The 23,129-nt window shown below is 39.2% G+C and overlaps 1 protein-coding gene across 1 annotated transcript in view; it reads right to left on the bottom strand.

Moving 5' to 3' along the window:
• UST (uronyl 2-sulfotransferase) overlaps window positions 1-23,129 on the bottom strand; it is a 294,242-nt gene that overhangs the window by 166,725 nt on the left and 104,388 nt on the right. The window contains exon 2 of the mRNA XM_055311642.1: window positions 12,973-13,016. Coding sequence (XP_055167617.1) covers window positions 12,973-13,016 — 44 coding nt within the window. The remainder of the gene's footprint in view (window positions 1-12,972; window positions 13,017-23,129) is intronic.

The following is a 23,129-nucleotide window of genomic DNA, read 5'->3' as shown; positions in this document are numbered from 1 at the left end:
CAGCAGCAAAGGCTTCAGGGATTGTTGTCAGATTGGAAGCAGCTAGACAAGGTGGGTCAAGCACACACCCTAGTCTGTGTCAGAGATTTATTTGCTTCTTGCAGATCCTAACAGACAAGAGGAAAACAAGATGGATGGCCAGGACTATATGCTCAAAAATAGGTTCTGAGGGAGAGAAATGAGAAATTACTTTTCCTCTTTGAATCTCAGGACTACTCTTCCAAGTAAAAAGTGTTTTTGACCAAGGGAGACTGTGTACATACATAAAACTCAGCAATCCTGCCCTCAGGGAAACTCTCCAAGTTGATGGTGCTTGGCAAAGATACATGAAAGTAAATATACTTCCGGTATCTTCCAGAAGTCACTTACCTATTATGATTAGTAGACATGTGGGTTTTCCTCTTTAGGCTCCAAACAAGGACTGTAAACCATGGTTTCTTTACTAGAGAAGATTGGAACATCTCCTTTCAGCTAACATCATTAAGAATTTATTGATACGAAAAAGACAGAAACAAACATGTAGTCTTTCTTAGGGACTCAGTAGTAGGGGTTGTTAAATGGCAGGCAGAGAAATCTCCTATAAAAATAGACATATTTTTTTAAAGGGCAACAGACTTCTTTACTGTTTTTTTCCGTTGCTCTAATAGCCCCTGGTTCTACAAGAATAGGAAGTTTCCTTTCAAATAACTTTCTCTCACATGGATTTTCACTGACATTCTTTCCAAAGAAAACACAACATATGATTTTTATATATTAAAACCATGATTTGAACAGTTGAAATGAATTTACAATGGAAGAAACTGGAGAGAATATTGGATATAATTGTTATTGGATATTATATTACTATTAATATGATACTGTTTTATATATTATATATTGGATATATTATGTAATATATATATTTTCTTGGATATAATATTGGATAATAATAAAGTAGTTGCAGACGTGAGAATCATGAAGAGGAAAAAAAAGAATTACAAAGAAAACTGCAGAAGGAATTTTGGGGAAAAACTTGAGTAGTACTGAATGTTGAAAAATATTGAATGTTGAAAAAACTACAAACATGCACTGAAATTATCCTAATGACAGACTTCTAAGGATGGTTTCAATGTTCATTAAATCAAACCAAACAATGCTTAACAGGGCATAACATTCCATGCTATCCTGGTAATTGAAGATACTAAACTCAACCCAGTTAAATTGCCTTCTAGGGCTTTCAAAGTATCACAGACTAGGTGGCTTAAATCAAGAGAAATTCATTCTCTCACAGTTCAAGAAGTCAGAAGTTTGAAGTCAAAGTGTCAGTAGGATTAGTTCCTTCATGGGGGGCTCAGAGGGACAATCTGCTCCATGCTTCTTTCCTGGAGTCTTGTGGTTGCCAGCAATCCTAGGTGTCCTTGGCTTGTGGCAGTGTAACTCCAATCTCTGCCTCCATCCTCACAGGCCATTCTCCCTGTGTGTCTCTGTTTCTGTGTCCAAACTTCCCTCTTCTTATAGGGATATCAGTCATCCTGGATTTAGGGCCCATCCTCCTCCACTACCACATCTTGACTATTACATCAGCAAAGAGCCTATTCCCACATAGGACTGCATTCACAGATTCTGGTGGTCAGGACTTCAGCCTTGGGGGACCAAAATTTAATCCATAACCCCATTCAGAACTGAATCTGTGACTTGTCACTCCTTTCCTACTATTCAATTTCTCTACTACACAATTATGTTGCCATGGTCACCATCTCCTACGCTATTGGTTTTTTTCTCTTTCCGCTTAAAGCCAAGCTTCTCAAAGCAGTACCTGTCTTCATCTTCCACTCACCACTCCTCAAACCTCAGTAGGGAGGCCTACCTCTTCTCAACCCCTCCATCCCAGACTCTTCGACCTGGGTAGGTCATCCTATGCAACCTTCAGGACTCTCACCTGCAGAAACCTGTGCTCATTCTATCACAGCATCTAGTGACCTACTTAATGTATCAGATCAGGCCTATAGGAGATGCTCGCTTGTCCTTCCCACTATATTCTCAGATCCTTGAGGGAAGGTTCTATGCCTTCTGCAGTCTTACAGCCCAGCACAAAGCCCAACACAAATTTAGTGGATGAATAATGCTTGAATGAGTGAATGGTTGTATGTATAGGGTCATTTACACTCAAGATTATCTCTATCACAGAACTTTATGCTTCCATAGTTTTTTGATTCTTTGAAACCTTGAGACACAAGTAGATTGTAAAGTATTAGATGGCAGAAATTATCTTCAACTATTTTTTGTCTTCCCGATCCCTTACATAAAGTAGGCACTCAAAAATTAATTGATATTAAAGGGAAATTAGCTTCTGGGTGGGTTGGGAAGTAAAAAAGGACTAACCTTTACTGTGCAATTGTTCACTGCCAGACACCACTAGGTATTATACAAATGTCATTTCAATTAACATCACTAGTTCTCATTCATTTGAAGATTGCTTGCTCAGCATAAAAAATTGTATAACCTCTTCTAATGAAACAATTTTTAAATAGAATTTTGAGTACTAATACTGGCTAGCACATTATTTTATATTAAAAGATAGTATGTAAGTATCATCTTATATATCAAAATACTTTTATATACAAATGCAATGCAGGCATCAGCAATACATCAATACATCATAACCTTCTGTATTACCAGGACCCACTATGCCCAATTTTAGTTTTTTAGGTTTGGGGTTTTTTTTGAATGGTTCCAACTATCTGTATTAACATTTCTCTCTTTTTAAAGACTTCATGGATTTATTTAAGAGAGAGAGCAAGCGAGCAGGGGGAGGAACAGAGGGAGAAGCACAAGCAGGTTCTATGCTGAGTGCTGAGCCTGTTGTGGGGCTCAATCTTGCAACCCTGAGATTATGACCTGAGCCCAAATCAGGAGTTGGATGCTTAACTGACTGTATCACCTGGGCACCCCTGTATATGAATATTTCTTGACTTCATTTTTTCTTAGAATGTTCCCAGGAAAATATACCTTATTTTTCAATAAAGAGAATAAAACTCATTCTTCCTGCAGTTATTGTCAAATAGGTCCATATTATTATAATTATATAATCATAATTATTATAAGAGATATAATTGCTATATAATACAGTCTACCAGCCTCTTTTAAAAATTTAAGATCCACTATGGGATCTTAATGATTTTATTCTTTCTCTATCTTGAGACACTGCTTTTTCACCATCCTAGAATAATTACCTACCAATTATGCATCAATTATTCTCAAATATGCTTTAAAAAGACTAAAGTAGTAGAAAAATGGAAGAATGATGGAATGACTTTAACTACACTGCTGTTTAGTGATTACCAGAATGTTCTATCCTGTGCTGCCCAATACAGTAGCCACTAGCCACATATACCTGCAAAGAGTTTGACATGTAGTTAGCACAAGTGAGAAACTGAATTTTTAAAAATTTTTAATTAATTTAATTTAAATAGCAACATGAGCCTAATGGCTACTGTCCTGAACAGGGTAGGCCAAGAAGAGTAATCCACTGGGGAAATACATCATCATTACTGCATTGCCCTTTATATTTTACTGTGTTGCCCAAGAATTGCATCATCTTTCCAAAAGATAGAAGACTGAAGACACCATCTTTGTAGTTTGCTTTTAATTTTCATTAGAGTGGAAAGTTTAAAATCTTTATTCCTTCCTATAATGACAAAGAGAAGAAAACTGAGAGACAGGTTTCACAAACATTGGAGGAACCAGAGATGAATGCTAGAGTTAGACAGCAGCACTCGAGACTCTAAGGATGATGATGATATTGATCATGAAAGGGAAACAGGAGACTCTGAGCCTTCAGATGATGATATCTGGATTAATTCTCTCAAATTCAATAGTTGATGAGGGAACAATATATTTCTAAGGATAAATTTTATATTTAAAAAAAATTTTAAATTAATTACATACATACATATGTGTGTGTGTGTGTGTGTGTATACTATATACTATATACTACATATATAGTGTTCTCATGCAGTTAGCCATCAAGAGGAAGGACTCTGTCAAACAATATTTTGCAACAAGAACCTGGACCATCCCATTTAGCTAAATGAATGTGGGACAGTGTTCTTTCACCCTTTATGATATTTGTACACCAAAATGTATTATATATGCAGTTTGTAAATGGATAAATGCTGAAGGTAGGTATGCATACAAAAGTGACTAGAAAAAAAAGGATAAGGTAGAAATTAAATATTACTGGATTATAAAATAATGTCTAAAGGGTCCATTGGGCTCAGATAGTAAATGGTGAGGACTATTTTTTTTCTGGTATACTGAGAGTTAAAACCTTTTATTTATTAGTTAGGCTACCAAATAATACATGAAAGATACATATTTATACTTAATACTTATAAATAAATACATATTTATACTTAAACAGGTAATCTTGAAATGGTTAGAATAGAGCCTGGAGCTACATAGCCCTGGGTTAGAATCACAAGTTCAATACTTAGTGTGCATGACCTTGGCAAGTTATTCAGCCTCTCTATGAAATAGTTCCCCCATCTGCAAAATAAGGATTAAAAAATTACTTCCTCTCTTGGGAGTCAAAAAATACCTTGAGACAAATGATAATGGAAACAAAACATTCCAAAATCTTTGGGACACAGCAAAAGCAGTTCTAAAGGGGAAGTTTATAGCAATACAGGCCTAACTTGAGAAATAAGAAAAATCTCAAATGAACAATCTAACCTTAGCCATAAAGGAACTAGAAAAAGAAGACAAAGAGAGACCCAAATTAGTAGAAGAAGATAATAAAATTAGAGTAGAAATAGAGACTAAGAAAACTAAAAAAAAACAAAACAAAACAAAACAAAACAAAAAACAATAGAAAAGATCATTGAAAACTAAGAGCTGGTTCTTTGAATAAACAAAATTTAAAAACCTTTAGCCAAACTCAACAAGAAAAAGGAGTGAACTCAAATAAAATCATAAATCAAAAAGGAGAAGTAACAATCAACACAGAGAAATACAAAGCAATGTCCACAACAGCCAAACTGCAGAAGGAGCGGAGATGGCCTTCGACAGATAAATAGATAAAGAAGATGTGGTATATGGAATATTACTCAGCCATCAGAAAAGAGTAATAATCCCTACCATTTACACAGATGTGGATGGAACTGGAGGGTATTATGATAAGTGAAATAAGTCAATTGGAGAAAGACAATTATCATCTGGTTCCACTCATATGTGGAATATTAAGAAATACTGCAAGACAATTATCTGGTTCCATTCATATGTGGAATATTAAGAAATAGTGCAAGAATAGTGCAAGATACAAAAGAAGGAGGGGAAACCGGGGAAAAAATCAGAGAGGAAGACAAACCATGAGAGACTCTTAACTCTGGGAAACAAACTGAGAGTTGCTCAAGGGGATGTGGGTGGGGGGATAGGATACCTGGGTGATGAGCATTAAAAAGGAGGGCATGTGATGTGATGAGCACTGATAAATGATGAGTTATAAAAAAAATGATGAAATGAAAACTACATTTGAAACTAATTTTGTACTATATTTTGGCAAATTGAGTTTAAACAAAACAAGAAAGCCCCAAAGGATTATAAGAGACTACTATAAAAAAAATTATATGCCATCAAATTGGACTTCAAAGAAACAGATAAATTCTTAAAACATACAGTCTTCCAAGACTGAATCAGAAAGAAATAGAAAATCTGAACAGACCAGTTACTAGTAATGAAATTCAGTCAGAAATCAAAAACTCCCAACTAGCAAAAGTTCAAGACAAGATGCTTCAAAAGTAAATTCTATCAAACATTTGAAGAGGAGTCAATACCTGTCTCAAACTACTCCAAAAAAAATTGATGAAGAAGGAATGCTTCCAAACTTATTCTGTAGGGCAGCATACAAAACCAGACAAAGACACTACAAGAAAAAATTACAGGCCAATAACCCTGATGAACATAGATGAAAATTCCTCAACGAAATATGAGCAAACCAAATTCGGCAACTTTTAAAAGGACCAAGTGATCACCATGATCAAGTGGGATTTATTCCACTCATGTAAGCATGGCTCAATATCTACAACTCAATCAATGGAATATACCACATTAACAAAAAGAAAAATAAAAATCATATGATCATTGCAATAGATGCAGAAAAAGCATTTGACAAAATTCAACATCTGTTCATGATAAAAACTCTCAACAAAGTGGGTATAGAGGGACACCACAACATAAAAAATGTATATATGACAAATTCACAACTAATATCATATTCAACATGAAAAGCTACAAGCTTTTCGTCTAAGATCAGGAACAAGACAAGGTTGCCTATCACCAATTTTATTCAACACAGTATTGGAAGTCCTAGCCACAGCAATCAGACAAGGAAAAGACATAAAAGTTTAGCATCCAAATTGGTAAGGAGGAAGTCTCACTAAGTTTCACTATTTTCAGATGACATGATAATATACATAGAAAGCTCCAAATCTCCACCAAAACACTACTAAAACTAATAAATTCAGTAAAGCTACAGGGTACAAATTACTATACAGAATGCTGTTATATTTCTATATACTAAGAATGAACAAACAAAAAGAGAAATTAAAAAACAATTCCATTTACAATTATAGCAAAATAGTCAAATACAAAGGAATACAGTTAACCAAGGAGGTAAAAGACTTGTACTCTGAAAGTAAGGACATCAATGTATGAAACTGAAGGGAAAATATACCATGCTCATGGATTAGAAGAATTAATATTGTTAAAATGCCCACACTACCCAAAGCAATCCCTACCAAAATACCAAAAGCACTTTTCACAGAACTAGAACAAATAATCCTAAAATTTATGTAGAACCACAAAAGACCCTGAATAGCTTAAGTAATCTTGAGAAAGAACAAAGTGGAGGCATCATACTCCTGGATCTCAAGCTATCCTATAAAACTATAGTAATCAAAACAGTATGGTACTGGCATAAAAACAGACACACAGATCAGTGAAATAGAATAGAGAGCCCTGAAATAAACCCACTATTACATGGTCAGTTAATCTACAACACAGGAGACAAGAATACACATTGGAGAAAAGACATCTCTTCAATAAATGGTGCTGGGAAAACTGGACAGCTATATGCAAAAGAATAAAAGACCACTTTCTTACACCACACACAAAAATACACTCAAGATTGGATTAAAGACCTAAATATAAGACTTGAAACCACAGACTTCTAAAATAAGACATAGGAAGTAGATTCTCAGGCATTAGCATTAGCAATATTTGGGGGGGGGGATTTGTCTTCTCAGGCAAGGGCAGCAAAAGCAAAAATTAACTGGCACTATAACAAACTAAAAATCTTTTGCATGGCCAAAAAGAAAAACCTCAATAAAATAAAAAGACAACCTAGTGAATGAGTGAAGATACTTACAAATGATATATCTAATAAGAGGTTAATATCAAAAGCATATAGAGAACTCATACAACTCAACAGAAAGAAAGAAAGAAGAAAGAAAGAAAGAAAGAAAGAAAGAAAGAAAGAAAGAAAGAAAGAAAGAAAGAAAGAAAGAAAGAAAGAATCTAACTAAAAATGGGCAGAGGGCTTGAATAGACATTTTCCAAAGAAGACATACAGATGGCCAACAGACATGAAAAAATGCTCAACATCACTAATCATCAGGGAAACACAAATCAAAGCCACTATACCACTTCACACCAGTCAGAATGTCTAGTATCAAAAAGACAAGAAACAGCAAGTGTTGGTAAGGATGTGGAAACAAGGGAATACTTTTGCATTGTTGGTAGGAATATAAATTGGTGCAGCCACTACAGAAGACAGTATGTATGGACCCAAAAAATTAAAATATAAATTATTAAAATATTAAAAATAGAAATATATGACCAGCAACCCCCCTCTGGGTATTTATTCAAAGAAAACAAAAACTAATTTGAAAAAGTATATGTACCCCTATGTTCATTGCAGCATTATTTACAATTATAGCATTGCAGCCAAGATATGGAAGCAACCTGTGTCCATATATAGATAAATAAAGAAGAGGTGATATATATGTGTACACACACACACACACACACACACACACTGGGATATTACTCAGCCATAAAAAAGAATAAAATCTTGATATGTGTGACAATATGGATGGATATAGAGGGTATTATGCTAAGTGAAATAGGTCAGACAAAGACAGATACTATTTAATGCTACTTAGATGTAGAATCTAAAAACAAAATAATTAAACAAACAAAACAAAAACAGACTCTAAATACAGAGAATAAACTAGTACTTGCCAGAGGGAGAGGGTGGAGGCAAGGGTGAAATCAGTGAAGGGGATTAAGAAGTATAAACTTCCAGCTATAAAATAAATAAGTCATGGACATGTAAAATTCAGCAGAGAGAATATAAGTCAGTAATATTGTAATAACTCTCCATGGTGACAGAAGGTAACTACACTTATGGTGAGCATTGCATAACATATATACATTCAAATCACCAGACTGTACATCTGAAACTAATATAATATTGTATGCCAACTATACTTCAATTTTAAAAATGACTTCTTCTTTCATGAGGTTTTACTGAGACTAAACTCACATGCAAAGCGCTTAGTAGATTGCTTGCTACATAGGAAATGAGAGACATCCGCTATGGATAGTGGTTTTATTTTCCTGGAGGTGCTTAGATCAGCTCTTCTTATCTATCAGATTTGGGATGATGTTCACCCAACATAGGTGAAACAATTACTACATCCTGTTTGTTACCACCAGAAGTGATCATTGCCGTCACCAGCTGCCTGCCCGAGTCGGGGACCCATAGTCCAGGCGAAGTGAAGCAGGAGGAGAAGATGTCAATCTTCAGAGGCCAGGCTGCTGTGGGGCGTCAATGAAACTGCAGATGCTGCTGCAGAGGCCAGAGCACCACTGGCTCTCCAGCCCAACCCTCATCTTCTCTTGCATAAAGACTTTTCCCTCTCTTTCCCCCTTCCATTCCAATCCTTAGGTTGAGCAGGCATTACTTTAATGAACTCAAAAAATACATGATAAAGCATAAAGAAAAGAGTAAAAATCTCTTAAAATCTCACCATCCAGAGAAAACATTATTATCTACCTAGGCTTTTCTCTGCACACACATTCCTATAAACACAACTTTATAAGAAGTGTGACCACACTATCTTGGCTGTTGTATGCCTGTTTTTGTTCTCAAGAATATCTTTCCAATTTATTCAATAGAGATTTACATGTTCATTCTTAGCAGGGCTCGAACCTTCAGCCATGTGTTCTATGTGCACACAAAATGGTAGTAAAATGTGGTTAACAAAAGAAAATATTAACATCTGCCTTTAAATAATGACTTCGACTTAAAAACTGAGGTGAGTTGAGAGGTTACAGTGGATTTTAAAAACAAGTTAAAAAAAATCAGAGGTATTTGGGTTCTTTTTTATGAAAATACTGGCGAGAAGGAAGCCCTGGGCTCTGTGTGCTGTGTGGCACACACCCCATTCCCTAAATGGCTATTACTTGTGGAATGTGAAACTTGTGGAATGAACTTTTAATAAAATGAGAACTCGCCTGTAAACCTCAGAACATTTTCAGGGTTTAAAAACCTTATTTTATCTAGATCACAGCTCTTGCAGTCTTGGCATCCAAAGTTATTTCTGAATGTTAAACAAATATAAAAATGGTGGGTCTGCACTTGGTCTTGCTTTCCTGTGCCAGGCTGGGGGTTCATTCTAGAGGCCACACATGTGTGAATCTGTCTCTTCTGGATGCCACCATGTCCCTGGAGACCCCAGCAGTCTACAGATCTAACTAACCAAGGTCCCACGTCAGGGGGGACAATCAATGGACTTTTATCTGGAAGTCCGACTTTATCACTTCTGGGATTCATTTCTACCCTGGCAGAAGTAATAAGCATGGATGAAAAGATGTTAATGTACCAACATTATTTTTACTCACTTTTATATTCTTCTTATTTTGGCTACTGCTTAGAAAGTCAAAAGAGTGTTCTGCTACTCCACTCCTAGATAATGAAAATACAGTTATAGTAAAAGAATCTGTCTCATATAAACTTCTGCTGGTTGACAGAGATTATATTCACAGTTTCGAACTTGGAATAGAATTGATAAAAATAGATTTAGTCTGAAAGTGGTCTAAAATGATCTGATATGACCTGATCCTTCCTGTGTGCCACAGGGAGCTCTGGCTGGGGATGGAGGAAGAGGGACAGGTGGAGACCAGACCGCAGTGGTGGGAAAAGGCAGAGCCAGGGCAAGCTCCACAGGGGTAAGGGGAGAGAGTCCAGCAAACACAGAATCCAGGCACCAAGGATACTAGCAAAGAAACAGGCAGGCAGGATGGCCAACTCAGCAAGAACAAGGACTCGAGGTCCACTAAGGAGGTAGTCCCAATCAAGGGGAGAGAGTCCAGCAAACACAGAATCCAGGCACCAAGGATACTAGCAAAGAAACAGGTAGGCAAGATGGCCAACTCAGCAAGAGCAAGGACTTGAGGCAGACTAAGGAGGTAGTCCCAAGTCAATCACCAAGGACTGAGTTCATAAAGGTAAGTTTGTATAAAGTAGGCCTGGGTTTCCTAACTAGATAAAACCCCATTTATCAAACCTGAAACCCAAAATAATGTCCCAACATGCCATTCAAAGAAACAGCTGACTGTCCCAAAGAGCCACCCTGACACCCTTTTCCTATAGAGCCGAGAGCGTGGGGAGGGTTCACCTGTTCCCACTTGGGAGAGTACGGTTAGTGATGCAGGAACCTAGCAGGCCACCCATACCATTCTTCTTCCCCACCCACACTCATTCTTTCTCCCAGGCAGATTACCAACCAAGGAAAATTTGTTTTCACTGTAAGAAGAGTTACAATAGCAAGTCATCATTATATTAATAAGTAGTCATGGGGTGCCTGGGTGGCTCAGTCGGTTAATTTGCCTTCAGCTCAGGTCATGATCTTAGGGTCCTGGGATGAAGCCCCCCATCGGGCTCCCTGCTCAGTGGGAAATCTGCTTTTACCTCTCCCTCTACCCCTCTACCCTGCTTGTGCTCTTTCTCTCTTTCAAATGAATAAATAAAATATTTTAAAAAGTAAGAAGCCTTTTTATAGTAAGCCATACCACTCTCTTTAGGCTAGCAGGAAAAAAAATGTCCAGAGATATTGTTTTTTTTTATATTAATGGCCTTTAAAGCAGTGTTTCACAAACATGATCCCGAGATCAGCACCATCAGCATCACTTGGGAGCTTGTTAAAAATGCAAGTTCTCAGTCCTACCCTCGGCCTACAGAATCAGACTCTCAGGGGTCTGGGCCCAGTAATCCATGTTTCAATAAGCCACCAGGAAACCCTGATGCAAGCTCAAGTTTGAGAACAGTGGCTGAGTGGAAGGAACCTGGGCTGGGAGCCAGGAGACCTAATTCAGATTCCAGCTCTGGATTCCGTGGTCCAATTGAGTGAAATTTAATGAATAGTCACGATGTGCTACTGCAAGGATGTGAGGATGCCAAGATGAGCTAGACACGGTTCTTATCCTTGGATGGTATCTAACCTCCACATTCCTTTGCTCCTTCAGGGTAGGGGTGATTTTGTTCTGTTGTTCCCGTTTGGTTTCATATTTGTATTCCTGGTGCCCACAGCATGACAAGCACCCATTATATATGCAGTAAGCCAAGTGGTAGAGCCGGTCACAACTGTGAAAAATACTACTGGACCATTCATCAATAATCTTAATGTTCCTCCAGTCTAGTTAACACAAGCCACTGTTTATTTAATGCTTACTGCATGCCAGGTGCTGAATATTATGTATCAGCTCATTCGATCCTTTTAGATGTCCTATACTGTGGGTAGTGTTGCTAATCCCACTTTGCAAATCAGAAAACTGATGCTTATAATATTAAGTAATTTGTCCAATGTCATACAATGAAAGTAGCAGAGCTGGTGATGCACCCAGGAAAACTTTATTCCAAAGCTCATAGTCTTAAAAATAGTAGAGTACTTCTTCAAATCCCATAAGCTCAAAAACTGACTTTGGGGTAAACTTCCAGGCTCTAAGGTTAGTGGGTGATTATCTCCTTACTAGGTACTTAAAACTGTCCTTTGCAGGTCATCATCTTAAGTGATCCAAAACTGTCTTTATTTTTCTCATTTTTTGGTATATTGACATTTGGCGTTCATTGAGTTCAAGAAAGTAAATAGTGGCGGAGAACCACACTAACATGTCACTGGACTATTCTGACCCTTAAAAATCAGGCCAAAACTGCTTATAGGAAAACAAGTCACAGGCCAGGTCAGGGCACCCTTAAGAGGGCATTGAAAGAGAAGGCTGGTTCTAATGGGTTGAGCCTTGGATGGAGTATCCCAACTAAGGTGGGCCAGGGAAAAAGGGGCAGAGATGAATCTGGCCCCTAGACCCAGAGGCATCCAGAGGCCAGGTTGTAGGCATCAGATCATGCATCAGTATGGATGCAGAGAGGACAAATGGGGCAGCAAACAGGATGAAACTGCCAAAGATCGGGGATCCCTGGGTGGCTCAGCGGTTTAGCACCTGCCTTCGGCCCAGGGTGTGATCCTGGAGTCCCGGGATCGATTCCCACATCAGGCTCCCTGCATGGAGCCTGCTTCTCCCTCTGCCTGCCTCTCTCTCTCTCTCTCTCTCTCTCTCTCTCATAAATAAATAAATAAAATCTTTAAAAAAAAAAAAAAAGAAATTGCCAAAGATCTGAAGTCAGCCTTAGGCTCTAATGCCTGGCACAGCTACAACTACGGATAAGATAATGGCCCTTCCTCCGTCACCACTTTGGCTATCTTCACATGCTTCCTTTTTCTCCTCCCTGTAAGTCAAAGATGAACTTGACATCTATCATCTACTATTTTCCTGTAAACAATTCAGGGCCGGGAGGGCTCTGGTTGGGGTTGTTGGAGGCTGTAGGAACTGAGAAAAGAAAAGGGGGATTTATATCATGAGCAAAGACCTTACCTTACTAGGAGGTGGTCCATGATCATCCAAGTATGTGGAATTTCCTAGAGAGAAAAAAAAGAAGAAAGTTGATGAATCAGTGGTTTTAAAACCAAAGTGAATTTAATGCAAAGTCACTGAAAATAAGCATCCTACATATATCTCTATTTTGATAATTGTACCAAAGGAAAATGGGTAATTAATTGCCAGTTTGGTGGGATTTTGTTGATGTTACACAGCTACAGCAGGTACAAACATGCATCACTATCCCTCACCCAGTCTCTGTTGAGTTTAGACCAGTGGTTCTCAAACCTCTATGTGCATCAGAATTACCTGGAGAGCTTGTTAAAACACAGATGGCCTGGGTCCAATCCCAGAGGTTCAGATTCAGTGTCTCTGAGAATTTGCATCTCACAAGCACCCAAGTGGTACTGATGCTGCAAGTCCTGGAACCAGACTTTGAGAACCACTACACTATTCTCCACTTTGTCTTGATTGTTGACTTCCCTTGATCTTTTCAGTCTAACTTGCTTTGGAAGCTTGATCTGTCTTTACGAATAGCCACTTACTTGCTTGTGTGTTTTCAGAGTGCATGATTATTGTTTCCTGATGAATAAAGACTCAGAAGGGTTAGGATGGAAACTAAAGGCCCCTGAGTTCCTTTTATATAGCAGGTACTCTGCTAAGTGCTTTCCAGGTTTTCATCTAATTCACATCTCCAGGGTGGATTATAATTATCCTTGCTTACAGAGGAGGAAACAGAAGCCTAGAAATCCAGTAATTTGCTCAGGGTCACACCCCCTGTTAAACTGCAGAAAAGGCAGAAGACTGGTTTTTTGCAGAGCATGCTTGGGCATCTGCTGAGCATCTGAAAAGCCTACCTATGGGCTTTTGCAGAGCCTGGGTACTGACATCACAGTCCGAGCACTGACCTCACTACCCAGGCACCCACCTGGCAATACATTTGAGCCCATGGCGGGCAGGGATGTGTGCAGTCTATTCAAAGTCTCCCCTCCAAGGAGATAATACTTATCAGTCAGGGGAAAACATCTTCGCAAAAAAGTGAAGACAACCAGCCTTTCTCACACAACAACATAAGAACAATATTGTAAACACAAGGCTACCAAGAGAATGGTAGCTTCAGGAATAAGGTAAATGTCCCAAATGAAGTAGATGAAGGTGCTTTTTTTAGGAACTTGGAATAAAAAGAAGCAGGGAGCACCTGGCTGACTCAGTCAGAAGAGCATGTGACTCTTGATCTCGAGGTCGGGAGTTCAAGTCCTAAGTTGGGTGTAGAGACTAAATATATAAATAAATAAATGTTTTTTAAAAAAAAGGTTGAAGTAGAATTTAACACAGAGACCGTTCAAATGGGGAAACTTACCCAAACATAACAAATAAGTGGGTTTGGGCCTATAGGGCTTTTTTTTTCCTTCTTCCATCCTGGGGTATCAGCCATTCCTTTCACTTTGTAGTCTACTGATTTATCACCCACTTAATGTCCACAATGACTGTACCCTAATGGGCTAGCTGTCTATAGTAAAAGGACAACAGGCCCAATTTTTGTGCATAAGACACATCAATACAAACACCTGGCATGCTCTTGCTTGGGTTATTTTCAGGAAACCTTGACAGGTGAAAATGATTAACGATTTGTTTGATCTTAATTGTTGTGCTGCACTCCACTGAGAAGACACAGAAAGAGGAAGTGAGATCTATATCTGACTTAGTAAGGAGAATGTGTATGAAAGAATTCAGATAAACAACAGCCTAAGTCTAGAGAAATATCCAGAAGTATTCCTACCTAATGCAGTCAAGTATACCTAGCTGCAGAAGGTTCTCATCATCTCATCCTGTGAATGTGTCCTCCCCAGGAAGGATATGAGAAATTCCATCAAACAGCAGAGATGTTCTCCAGGTATCAAAGACAGCTCAAACAACTGTTTCTAAAACACTAGAAGTTTCCATAAGAAACAAAGTTCCTAAAAATGAATGACTTGAATGCCTGACTCCCTCAAACTCCGGAGTCAGCTACCCATTGACTCCTCAGCACCTCGGTGCGGATGTGTCTACAGGCATCTCACAATTTGCCAGTCCAAACACAACTCTTTATTTGCTGCAATTCCACCTCCCCTCCTCCTCCCCTGACCCAAACTGCCACCTCCCTATTTCTTATCTGGTCACGCAACACATCCCTTCCCCTATGGGCTCCGAAGTCCAAGAATCATCTTTGATCCACCTCCTTCCCTTACCTTATCTGTACCAACCCAGTAACAAGTCCCAATGGCTCAGCCTTCGAAATGTTACTCAAATCTGACCACTTCCCACCAGCCCCTCTGGGCCATTTTGGAGAACTCTCGAGTCTCTTCACTGATTACAAATTTCCTCCCCTCCCCAATTCAGCAATCAGGGGGATCTTATAACCTTATCCATCCAGCCATGTTAGCCTCTGCTTAAAAATCTATTTCTCTAAGAACAAAATAGTCAACTCTTCATGATGGTCTATACCCCCACATGCCCCAGGTCCTGTCCTCCAGCCATGCCCACCGCCAACCACAATAGCCTTTTCTCAGCTCCACAACACATCAACCTGTTGTCACCTAGGGACCTTTTCAACTAGTTCTTTCCTCTGCCAGAAAGGTTCTTCCCCACTACCATCATTGAGGCTTAGCTCAAATATCCTTCCTTTCTCCCCTGCTCCCTCCCCACTCCCTCATTCTTTCTTTCTGCAGAGAGAGGAACAGGGCCGACCAGTGTTGGCACATGTGCCACGGACCCTGTTGTTTTCTCCACCAGCAGTTCTGACTGCCCATCCATAGGTAGGTTTATTAGAACACAGAGGCTGTAAATGTTGGTGCTAATAACAGAGGTGCAGAAAGGGAAAAGAAAAGATCCACAATTTTCTTTAGTTGGAGATGTCAAATTTTTGTTCTCCTAGGGTATAACCGTATTATTATCTGGTATATAGGTGGAGCTTTTCATCCTAGGATCTTATGCTTTCATAGTGTAAAGTAAACCAAACCATCAGAATCTTCAGACCTGAAGCTGGTAACTTACTGGCTGTGGAGATCAAAAAGGAGCCCTATTTCATTCAAAGTGAGCCTCTCTGAACGGGCTCCCAGGCACTAGAGGAGCTTCTTGGAGCTCTGCCTAGTAGGGAACTCAATGGAAGGTGTCAAGGTGGGGAAGGATGTCAAACTAAAGCCCTCCAGATCTTTGGGCTTGGAGCTCAAAATGTAAATTTGGGAAGAAAAGGTAGAGGAGGGATGATGAAGGATCTAGAGTCAGGATAGAGGACACGTGCTTACCTGCCATCCACCTCTACTTGCCCTGGGAACCCCAGTTTCTGGTCCTGGGTGGCAGGACCCTATGAGGCAGTAGCTCTTATTTTTGGAGGCAAATAGAAGCCTGTCATTTCATTTCTTTCCAGAAAGTAACCTATATCTTCAAAGCTCTGACTCTAGCCTCCTTTTCATGTCTTGAGTCTTTTCATTCTATGACAAAGGCTTAGAACACAGAAAGTAGCTAGTACATTTGCTAGCAGCACTAGTTGCGCTACTAGCAGTACTCATGGTATGACTGGCAGCACTAGTAGCAGTGCAAACCCCTCCTTCCCAGTCTCACCATCCTTCCTCTTACTAGTTTTCAACCCTCCCTTGCCTGCCATGATTTTTAAGAACATGGAAGTCAGACTCCAACCTTTGCAAGTCTGATTTAATTTGGGAACAAGTCATTGAGCAGTTAGTATATCCTAAAATTCTTCAGGTCATTCTAATGTCTTGGCAGGGTTGAGAATCTCTAAGCTATAAAACACAAACTAATGTCCTTCACAATTCAGGCTGAACTTCATTTTCCAGAAATAAAATCTAACAGCTCAAAAGAACTTATGAAACTCAGCAGCAAAGAAACAAATAATCCAATCATGAAATGGGCAAAAGTCATGAACAGAAATTTCACAGAGGAAGACACAGACATGGCCAACAAGCACATGAGAAAATGCTCCACATCACTGGCCATAAGGGAAATACAAATCAAAATGACAATGAGATACCACCACACACCAGTGAGAATGATGAAAATTAATAAGACAGGAAACAACAAATGTTGGAGAGGATGTGGAGAAAAGGGAACCCTCTTGCACTATTGGTGGGAATGTGAACTGCTACAGCCACTCTGAAAAACTATGTGGAGGTTCCTCAAAGAGTTAAAAATAGAGCTACTCTATGCCCCAGTAATTGCACTGCTGGAGATTTACCCCAAAGATATAGATGCAGTGAAAGATCAAGATACTTGGACCCCAATGTTTATAGCAGCAATGTCCACAATAGCCAAATTGTGGAAGAAGCCTCGGTGTCCATCGAAAGATGAATGGATAAAGAAGATGTGGTCTATGTATACAATGGAATATTACTCAGCCATTAGAAACAACGAATATCCACCATTTGCTTCAACATGGATGGAACTGGAGGGTATTATGCTGAGTGAAACAAGTCAATTGGAAGGACAAACATTATATGGTCTCATTCATTTGGGGAATATAAAAAATAGTGAAAGGGAATAAAAAAGAAAGGAGAGAAAATGAGTGGGAAATATCAGTGAGGGGGACAGAACATGAGAGACTCCTAACTCTGGGAAACAAACAAGGGGTAGTGGAAGGGTAAGTGGGTGGGAGGTGGGGGTGACTGGGTGATGGGCAATGAGGGGGGCACTTGGCGGGATGAGCACTGGGTGTTATGCTATATGTTGGCATATCAAACTCCAATAAAAATATATACAAAAAATATATAACAGATCAAATTCAGGCTGCTGTGAATCAGGGGTCACCCATGTGCCATGCAGGAGGGGAATTATGGTCACAGAAGGACTCCTAGCCTCAAGAAGGTCACCAGGCAGTTCTTTGCATGCACCTACTTGGGGCTATATAACACTGTAAAGGGCCACAGCCACTCACAGGTTGCCTGAGGGCTGCTACAGGTAGTGCAGGGCAGAGAGATTGCCCCCTAAGCCACATGGGTTGCCCAACTTTTGTGGGTCTTCACAAGTCTTTTCAAAATAAATTTTCAGAGCCTATAGTCTCAGGACATGTGCTGTTGTTACTATAAACAACAGCACATGCCATCCTGTGGAACCTCTTGTTTCAAGGTAAAAAGGGGAAGTAAAAACATAATCCTCCATCCCCAGAGTTTCCCAGACCCCATTCGACTTAAACAACCACAGGGTAATCTGTCAGGCCTAGAGACGCTTGTGTTTGATCCATATGCACACTTTAAGGGACCATCAGGATCTGGAAGGAGAACCCTCCAGAGAATCTGAGGCAGAGACACAGCCTGGTCCCCACCCAGTGAGGTGCCTATCTTGGCAGGCTTGTGGGCCTGGTGTGGGGAACCTGGCCAGCACAGAGGAGCTTGATGCCATGTCCAGGTAAATCCAACAGAGACCCACACAGCTGAGAGAGGGGAAATTTCTAGAGGCACTGATGTGAAGGACTATTGAATAAAATTAGCCAGGTATTATAAATAGCAACAGTCACTCTTCTATGAAAGACAGAGTGGAAAGGAGCCCCAGGGTAATCATTTAATGTATTCAGGAAGAAATACTGCTAATAGCACAGTCACTGGTGACAAAGGGTCACAAGTGACCCAACACAGGGGGTTGAAGGGGATACAGAGGAAAAGACCTGCGTTCAAATCTCACTCCTAACTTTTGTTCATTGAATGGCCTTGGAAATATCACTGAATTTCCATGAGGTTTAATGTCCTTATTTGCAAGATGAGGACATTAATAACTGCAGTGCCAGGGTTGTTATGATAAATAAGACATTCATAAAGCATTTAGCACACTGCCTACTCAGCACATAGTAAGTGTTCAGTGAACAGTAACTTTTCATCTCATTTTACCTGATTTTATCATTTATATTCAATTTTATAATTTTATTTATTTTTGAGGAAATCAAAGAGAATCCTGAGGCCAGGAGAATGGCTTATCATAGGAAGGATGAATATTAACAAAAAATAATTATTTGATATTTTCTATTACTTTCTGATTCTATCTTTTATCTGTCTTCAGAAACACACAAAAATCTTCCCCCGATTGTTTGAAATACCTTTGGCAACGTGCAAATGAATTTACAGAACCTTCACGGCATATAATTTATTCTTGACTCTTAAGTCTTACATTAGCAAATCTATTTTCGTCTGAATTGGTCCCTGAAGAGTAAAAATGTTTTAATTCTAATCCCTCTTATAGAAACCATAATATGCATTAGTGTCAATGTCAAAAAAGCCGCCTCTACACTCTGTCAATTTTGATCAAACACCAGCAACTCTTTCAAAGTCTTTCTTTGGCCCCTTTTAAAATCATACTCATAAGCAACTGAGACCCTTTCCATTTTTTTATTTAGAAGCAGTCATTTCAGGTTCTGGTTACCTACAACACAATCATATGGCTGCATCTACCCCCCTGGAGTCTGGGCCTCTGATAAGACACTGTTAATGAAGGAGTCACTGTTGAAGGCAACACTGCAACCCTAGCTTTGTCCTTGCCAAAAAATTATGTTAATGCCACACTTTCCACCATTAACTATGGGTTACATTTCTCTAAGAGGCAGCTGTCAGCACACACCAGCCGTGGTTAACAATGAGGAGTTTGTGTGCTGAGTAAACGTCTCCAATAGCTCCATTTATTATAATTAACGCAGCCCCAAAGACACTGTAATGGAGGAAAATTGCTTGCACAGCTTTATTTAGGCTTTAATAAAATTATTTTCCATTAAATTAAAACAAATGGCTTTATTAACTATCAATACTTAAATACATTTACAAAAATGCCTTTCAAAAAAGAAAATTTCAATGTTTACTTAACCAATTAATAAAGGCACAAACATCCAGAAAATACTATCTTGATGTTAAATGATAAAAATGAGCATTCCAGACAGTGAAAAACATATCTAAATTAAACTGTTATCAAGTATAATTTAGAAAGTGGTTTCCATTTCTAATAAATTTTAATAGAATATTAATGTTCTTCTCTTTGTATCCCAGGTTCAAAAACAGGGCTTTGTTTTATAGTACATCTCTCTCTCTTTTTTTTCCATTAAATCTGAATATATATTTTAGGATGTTAAGGACACATTTGTAGAAGGAAATTGCCTTTGGAATCAAACAATCAGTGCACTACTGCTATAATAACCTAAATACAAATATGAATATTGCCAAATTAGCTCAGGGATTCATTATAATCATATATGATCTTATCCAGGTAGGAATGGTGTATCAAAGAGAGATAGAATATGCTGGGTTTCTGTTTCATTCCATTAAATTTTCCTCCCAAAGTAATTACTACAGTCAACTGATCCCCCTATGTAACTCTAACACACCGATTAACACGGCAGCCCCTGCCCTATATTGGGCAATGCTCTAATGAGCAGCCAGGTAAGTTTTCTCATATCAGGACATAGCCACTGTGAGAATGGACATTTCCCATCACATGCATACTGCACAAAGCACTCCTGATAACTATAGCAGAAGACAGGCAGGATGCAGACGATTAAGAGAGAAACAAAACAAGGATGAAACAAATCAGAATCTGCATTATCATCATCAATGGTTAGCACTGACACTGATCTAAGCACAGTGCTAAGTATTCTCCAGACCTTACCCTACTGAGTTCCTATGACAACCATCACATATCTCCATTTTACAGCAGAGGTAGCCAAGGCTCGGGAAGGTGAAGTGACCTGCACCATGTCCCACCACAAATCGGCATGAGATCCCAGATGTGGCCACAGCTGCCTGATTCCCTGCCTTGCTCAGAGATTCCAGGCTGGGGGCCACAGCGTACTTTGAGATTTGAGCCCTTTGGCTCCCAAGGCACCTCAGACTGGGCAAACCAAGGCCACTCAGGGATGGCCTAGGCAGAGCAGGGTCTGAGTTCCATGGGCAACATCTGGCACTTACCAGCTAGACTGGACATCAAGCAGAGTGCCACTCCCTCGACCTCACCCGAGGAGAAGGGCCTTGTGGGCTGCTGAAGAACCTAATGTCCTGGGAGCCCAAGGAGCCAGCATAGCACTGGGTAGGAAGGAGGTGAGGAGTTAGGTGGGGCCCAGATTCCAGGGACACCTCAGAACCTCCGGCTACCTTGGGTCTGTTTCTAGCTGACATTCTATTTTAGTGGGTCCTGCTCAGCCACAGGATGCTGAGTGTATGACCTTCCTGCATTCATCATTATTTTGAAATACTTGATATAAAAAGTTAGCTTGGATTTAGAAATCCATTCACATTATTGCAAAAAAAAAAAAAAAAAACATTGTATTTGTCAACTACAGAAAAGGAAGTTTTTCTTGATTCCTTAAATAAATTGGAATTGGCATTTGATGTTGATAAACAACTGATGCAAATTTTTGAAGAGTAGTGTGGTAGGCTGGATAATGTCCCCCTCCAAAGGTTGCCCATATCCTATGCCGCAGAACCTCTGAATATGTGACCTTACATGGCCAAAGGGACTTTGCAGGTGTGATTAAGGAAGAGATTTCTGAGATGAGAAGATGATCCTTGATGATCTGAGTGGGCCCAATATAATCACATATAAAAGACAGGAGGGTCAAAATCGGAAGACTTGGTAATGAAAAAGATTGGTGAGTCAAGAAACATTGGCAGCCTCTAGAAACTAGAAAAGGCAAGGAGCACATTTCCCTCTAGAATCTCCAGAAGTGATGCCACCCAGCTAGCACCTTGATTTGAGCCCATTAGAACCCATTTGAGATGAACTGTAAGATAATGAATTTGTGTTGTGTTAGGCTACTAAATTTGTGATAAATTGTTAAAGCAGCAATAGGGAATTAACACAGCTCCTAAAATGGTTTTACATTTTAAAAATCACCTGTTCATATGAATAAAGCTTCTTGTCAGTGGTCATTCTCAAGAACTTGGAAGAAATTTTTTTTTAAAGATTTTATTTATTTTATTTATTTATTTATTTATTTGTTTATTTATTTATTTATTTATTTATTTGACAGAGGGAGAGAGAGTGAATGAAATAGGAAGAACAAGGGTGGGGTGGTGAGGGTCAGAGGGAGAGGGACAAGCAGACTCCCTACTGAGCAGGGAGCCCAACATGGGGCTTGATCCCAGGACCCTGGGATCATGACCTGAGCTAAAGGCAGATGCTTAACCCCCTGAGCCACCCAGGCGTCCCCAGAGCTTGGAAGAATTTTTCATCAAAACCAAAAACTAACTCATCACTCTCAATGATAAATTTGAAATATTTCTATTTGTAAGTTTTCCATGACTTCATATCTAATATTTTGTATCTTATCTTTCTAATAATCATATAATAAAAAGAAAATATAATGAATACTTTCATCAGACCTCATATAGATAACCCCCATCCTCACCAGTTTACTTCAGCATACCATAAAAACATCATCACTTTCAAAGTATTTCATGACTGGAAAAGTTTTGATGCACCACTCTACTTAACAAACACACAGAACATCAATCAAATAGAGTGCTGTTTTGAAAAAGGGCTTTGGTCCAACTGAACTGCCATTGCTCTAAGTCTGGAATTTCTTGGGCTTTGCTATCATTGCCAACAAGGGTCACAGCCCATAACACACACACACACACACACACACACACACACACACACACCATATGATTTCAAAACAGGAAAATCACTACAGATATATAGTCCAACCCCTCAACCTACAGAGGAAACAGTTGAATCAAAAAGGTCAAATAATTAGGTCAAGACCTAAGGCTGAATAGTAGTGAAGGTTAAGAATAGACCTAGGTCACTGGTGCTCACTCCACAACATAACAATCTTGCCACACACCCTGTGTTCACTCTAAATGGTATTTTCAGGCTTGATCTCCTTGTCTACTCTCCAAACTTAAGCTGGAACAACTTTGTGCTTTTCTGACATCATCAAATTACTTCTCCACAGCTAAAGATATCTCATGATTGAGAAAATTAACAAAATATATGCTTCAAACCCAGAAGATCATTCCCAAAGAGAATACATGCCCTGCGCATGGTTGCATGGAGTTCACAGCCTCTCGGAGGCTTATATGCTAATTTTGACGTTGAGTTCCAGCATGTTTTGTGGAAAAGAATACTTGTGTATCAACTTCCATACGTGAATCAAACGCATATGAAATGGTGCCATGTGTAGAAAT

This window comes from Nyctereutes procyonoides, unplaced genomic scaffold (genome assembly GCF_905146905.1).
Source record: "Nyctereutes procyonoides isolate TBG_1078 unplaced genomic scaffold, NYPRO_anot_genome, whole genome shotgun sequence".
NCBI classification, from domain to species: domain Eukaryota; kingdom Metazoa; phylum Chordata; class Mammalia; order Carnivora; family Canidae; genus Nyctereutes; species Nyctereutes procyonoides.
The sequence above is the reverse complement of the archived record's forward strand: the minus strand, read 5'-3'. Positions and strand labels throughout refer to the sequence as shown.